Source organism: Dipodomys spectabilis, unplaced genomic scaffold (assembly GCF_019054845.1).
Source record: "Dipodomys spectabilis isolate Male_0828 unplaced genomic scaffold, ASM1905484v1 ptg000042l, whole genome shotgun sequence".
Taxonomy (NCBI): domain Eukaryota; kingdom Metazoa; phylum Chordata; class Mammalia; order Rodentia; family Heteromyidae; genus Dipodomys; species Dipodomys spectabilis.
In genome coordinates this window covers 8309580-8315579 of record NW_024870719.1, presented here as the reverse complement: position 1 = coordinate 8315579, position 6000 = coordinate 8309580, and the positions used below count along the sequence as shown (strand labels likewise).

At 32.3% G+C, this 6000-nt stretch overlaps 1 protein-coding gene across 1 annotated transcript in view; it reads right to left on the bottom strand.

Annotated features, from left to right (window-relative positions):
• Nucleotides 1–486: 486 nt before the first annotated feature.
• The window catches only part of Lrfn5 (leucine rich repeat and fibronectin type III domain containing 5), a 265279-nt gene continuing 259765 nt past the window's right edge, over nucleotides 487–6000 (bottom strand). Inside the window, exon 5 of the mRNA XM_042677818.1 lies at nucleotides 487–545. Coding sequence (XP_042533752.1) covers nucleotides 487–545 — 59 coding nt within the window. The remainder of the gene's footprint in view (nucleotides 546–6000) is intronic.

Sequence of the window (6000 nt, the reverse complement as noted above, 5' to 3'; positions counted from 1 at the left end):
CCCAACCACAAAAGAAACTAATCTATTATTATAAAGCAATTTCCAAATCCTTAAGGGTTTTGCACTACTCAATATGCTATGTCCTTCAATAATTACTGCATCTTTCACTCTTGATGCGACAAGTACATCCACAAATAAGGCACTGTGCAATTTCTCTCATAGTAAAACATTTATTTGTTAAAGTGATATAGTATTCAAGATTCTACAGTCTGTTAAATCATGGATGGTAATGTAAGATGGATTGATACAGAACTTGATGCCGATGTAGGTTATTTTTTTTTCTCTTTCTTTCTTAAAAAAAATATTGTAGGCCAGAAGAAAAAAAAAATCTGTGTTGATAAGGAATGAAGCATGGTGTGATGGGAGCCGGTGCCACCAGCATCAGAGACTGCCGACCCAGCTCCTGTGGACAGTTTCTTCCTCGACACCAGTTCAACAACTCGCCTTGTGAACTGAAACATTTTTAAATTTTATCCAGTAAAAATATCAGTGGCAACTGTTTTCAGGAGAGAGAGAAGTGGTGCTCTTCAGATTAACTCCAGCCTCTGGAATGAAAGGAGGGTGCGGGGAAGGAAAGAAAACACATAGCAAATAAGATAATGTGTTGGTAATTGTAAAGCTACTGAACTAAGCAGACGATTTGTTGTCATAAAAGATAGAACCGACATCTGTATTGTAAATATTTACATTTAATTGACATGTAAAATATTACTTGAAAATTGAGCATGGAAAGAGTTTTCCTTTAAGAAGGAATTTTTGTGTAGGGAGATTAAATGATCAATGTTGAGTCAGTCAAATTGTGGGATGTCCTCAAATCTGATGATAAAAATGATCATTTCACTTATTAATGCTGGCATATAAGTTTTAACATACAATCATACTGGTGTTTTAAAATATGAAAGCATTAAATCAACTGTGTTTCATGCAGCACTCAAGAAATAAATGATCTCAACATTTTAATATCTACTGAGAATTCGGTATCATCTGAAACATTTCATAAAATTTAATTATACATTTAATGATAGTGGAAACATGTTCATCTTCCATAACTAGTTCTTCATCCACAGACCAGATTAATGTGAATGCCAACAATTCACAAGCAAAGACAAATCACAGCTAATTTAATGATGATTCTGAATATTTTATAAGATATTTAAATATCAAACTGTGAAAGTATTTTCCTTTTAATATGGACTAACTGTATTCATGGATTTAAGCTATACCTATAAATTATATCCTTGAAAAGAAGAAAAATAACATTAGACAACTATGTTTTCAGATAACTACAATAGATACAAATTTTCTCCTTTCCATACAAAATACACCACAAGGTCCTATATATTGCTTCAAAAATATATGGAACAAGTAGATCATGAAAAACAGATTTTATTTATTTATTTATTTATTATTTATTTATTTAACTCAGAGCCCAGGCACGATCCCTTAGGTTTGTTGCTCAAGGCTGGCACTCTACCACTTGAGCTGCAACTCTACTTCTAGATCTTTGGTGCTTAATTGGAGACAAGAATCTCATGCATTTTTCTACCTGGGTTGACTTTGAACCATGATTTCCAGACTTCACCACTTGAGTAGCTAGGATTACGGGCATGAGCCATCTGACATCTGGCTGAAAAGTAGATTTTTTAATTTATTGCATAATTTATATCAAAATATATAGCAAATATTGGGATTGTACATAACAAAGTTATAATGATATGTTAAAATATTTGACATTTTGCACAATAATGAAAATAACAACCTATATCAATAATATAAGAAAATATTTGATAATTCTAAAGAACCTTATTTTTTTCAAAAAAGGCTTATTTCATTAGTGTTAAGATGTTTGGATAAATTTAAAAGACTAATACATCCTATGGAAAAGAGGGAGAAGAAAGAGGAAAAGAAGGAGGAGGAGGAAGAGGAGGAGGAGAGGAAGGAGGAGAAGAAAGCAAAGAGGAAGGTGAAGAGGAAGGAAAAGGAGAAGGAAAAAGGGAAGGACAAGGGGAAGAAGAAGAGGAGGAGGAATTAGCAACATGAAATTAGAAATTTTACTAAATTTGCTTTTATTGGTTTCATGGCATACCTCATGTTAGAGAATACTTATATTTTTATATTTTCATTAATATACTTTTTATATAAAAGAAGTGATTCAAGCTAGTGAAAATTGTAATTAAGTTTTCAATAGGTCTAGAAGTAAAAACAAAGAAAATGGAGAAGCTTGGTATTAGTGGCTCATGACTGTAGTTCTAGATACTTAGCTACTAGCTACTCATGTTTTGATATCTAAAGACCCTCACAGTAGAAGATTCTTATCTCCAGTCACCCAGAAAAATGCTGCAAGTGGAAATGTGGCTTTAGTGGCAGAACACTGGCCTAGAGTAAAATACCCAAGCAAAAGGGTTAAGCCCTGAGTTCAAGTCTCAATACCAACACAAAAAGAAGGAAAATCATTAGACAGTATGTTGAAAATGAACTGTACAACTTGGAGGGGAGGAATGAGGGAATCAGATGAAAACCTGGGAGAAAACAAAGGAAGAGGTGAAATTGTTCAAAAAGAAATTTACCTGACTTACGTAACTGGAACCCCTCTGCATATCACCTTTACAATAACAAATAAAATGAAAAGAAAAATGACAATGGACAATACAACTAGCTTGACTTTGCAAGTTATAGATTTTTCAAGATAACAAACTCCAAAGTCAAATTGATAGTTTTGTAAGCTTACATGTTCTTCAGTTTCATCCAATTTCACATTACATTAAAACATTATTAACAAAATATAGATAATTACAAATGAGGGATTAATCAGGAGGAGAAGGGGAAGGGGACAAGGGAAAAAAAGATAAAGGGTTAATAATCTTTAAATATATTTCAATTGTAGGTGAAAACTTTATAAGGATAAACATTGGAGTTAAAGTGAAGAAGAAAGAGAAAGAGGTTCAGTGGTGTATTCACAAGGAATTAGGTTAGCAAAGACAACTGATATTGTTGAAATAGCTTGTCCCAAAATGAAAAGAGAGCATTGAAACTTCTTGAAATCGCATAAAGTTGTCAGAAGATAAAGATAAATTTATTAAAGGTAAGAGACTGACTGGAATAAAATATCTATATGCCTGGAAATGTCAAAATGAATCCCTCCTATTATAGCTAATGTATACTTATAAGCCAATAAAATTTAAAGGTGTGAATTTATAGTTTATGTAAGAGCTGTTGATGCTAAGGTTTAGCAAACAGAAAAAATACTAGGAGATTAATTAATTAAAATTTTTCTACTTGAAGCCTCTACCATTAAAAAATAATAATATATTATTGAAAAAAAACAAAAGCTGGTACTACGTAGGGCACAGAAACAAAAATTTCTAAATCGCTAATCAATAAGTAAACTCTTGGAATCATTTAATGAACATCTGAACATTAAACACATATTTATGAGTATTCAAAAAATAAAGACATCAATTGTGGCAAAATTTTCAAAAACCAAAGATAAACAAATCAGAATAAAGGTAGGTGGGTTTTATAATGGTTCTTATTTAACACTGTAAGAATAACTTCCAAAACATTTATTGGCAGACAAAACTTATTGAAAATACTAAAGTACAGAGAAAATGCAAACTACCTCAGAAGGAAAACTATGCACCCTTCTTGGGCATGCATGTATGTTCATGTACACAGATAAACACAGATAATGCACATACATTTCATTGATTTAAATACAGTAATCACTTGTACAGAATATTTATCAAAGACTTTTTCAGTAAAAATGTAAACCAGTCAACTGTTCCTATCTCAACCAACATACATGGCATATCTTTTGTTCACTGCATTCATTTTAAGGATGAAAGTGTCAGCCAAATCTAAGGTTAATTTATATGTAATAATCAATTCACATATAATTCCCAGAAAATATTATCAATGATTCTTCTCAACTTTGTTCTTAAGCTATCTTAGTGCATTAGACTAATTTTACTTACTTATAATAATTTTATTATTTTATATGACAGCATAATATAGTCCTCCTTTGCTCTATCACAGTTTACTTATTTCTACTTTGGGGATTTTCACCTGTCTTGGAATATAACTTCCGTGATGTGTGAGCAATCACTATTTACAGATTCTTTTAAAAACCCACAGTACAGTGAAGTCCCAGTGAAGCCAACCCTCTACTGTTCCTAACCTACAGTGTTGTGGATGGTGCAGAGGGCTGTGAGGATCAACTACATAGGCCAAGGTCTCTTCATAAGGGTCAGCCCTGCCTGGACCTGTTGACTACTATGGAAATGCTAAGTCAGGTAGAGCAGAAATCACTTATGAAATACCAAGACTACTGACATTGGTATAATAGAGATCCCAGAGCTGATAATAGAAATGTAGCATGAACTGGGTGAAAAACAAGTGATATATTCATACTAAATGTTGTCAAATTTATATTTATCTGATGATTTGTTTATCTTAGTAATGAGTATAGAAAGAAAAGTAGACAAACTCTGAAAGGATGATTAAGGTTTGTTTCAAAAGAAGAACCAACAAGAAAATTAGATGACATCTGATACTTAATATCTGTTGGGTATACTTAATGCAAGAATACACATGTAGGCATATATTCACTACATAACACTGAAAATTTATGCACCATTATCATAATTTGTATATGGTTGATAGAATTTGGTTGAAAATTACCTTTTGTTTTTAACTACGTTTTCTAATTTTCTGTAACTATTACTAATTTCTCTCACATAAACACATTACAAAAAAAATTGCCATTCAGCAAATCCTGTGTCCCCTAGTAGCACAAAGACCTTCAAAAATAAGTCCAAGTATTTCCATTTCTCTAAATCCTACTTTTCACAATGGAGAAAAATGAATAAATAATTTCAATAATGCTTAACATGTCCCATGAAATATGTGAACTTGGAGAAACAATGAAATCAATCATTTTAATATGATGTTGATATATTTTCTTCTTATTATAAATCATAATGCAGCATTTAGCATTGTTCCGAATCACACTGCTAAATCAAATGAGCTTCATCTACCTTCAAACACTTTCTCATGGGACCTCACTTTCCACTCATCTGCGATAAATATCCAAAAGAGCATAAAAAATAAAGTCAAATAACAAAACAAATTAAAGCTCTCATAAATAATGGAGATAAAGATATAGAAAAAATAAGTGATGTGAGGAGAGGAAGCTTAGAGGAGAGACAGAGGGAAGGAGAGAGAATTTAAACTGAAGTACGAAAAAGAAAGGATAAAACAAGACATCTCCATGCAGGTCAACCCCAACCCAAAGGAGAACACAGAAGTTTTGCCAGACATTGAGTTTCACAATTGCTTCCAATGAGCCATCTGTTCTTTCCCTGCAACTTAAGAACAGGATCTTAAATTCAGAAAAGAAATGATGCATGAAAACACTTTGGTTTAGGAGTGGAATCCACTAGGGAAAACTCTAAAACACTGACCAAGTTATTGTATTACTTTTTAGTATAAAATGTTAAAAAGTAGGACCCTATTTTTACTACCAACAAATAAAACAATGGCCTTTTATAGAACTTTAAAAGCAGAATACACACACACACACACACACACACACACACACACAAACACACACACATAAATTTTTTTCTGTGCCAAACCTGAGGAAAATATCTGATGCTTCCAGCTGTTTGAACAGATTGCTTAAGTGCTATTCTGCTCTGGAAACAGACTATCTGAGCCAATTAAAATTCAGGAATCAAATACTCATATCAAACTTCCAGAAAAAAAATAAGACACTCAAGAAGAGTAATTGGTTGCTGACAAAAAGAATACCATGAATATTTCATGTGTAGTCTTTGCTCAATTTTAGAGTGGCTTTACTCATTTTAGATAACAGTGAAGCACTTATATTCATCTTTTTCAATGAGGCATAAAGCTTCATCTAATCCTCTATTAAGGATGTGGAGACCATGGATAGGAGCAAATTCATTCTTATCAAAGTGAATGTCTACATGTTTGGAA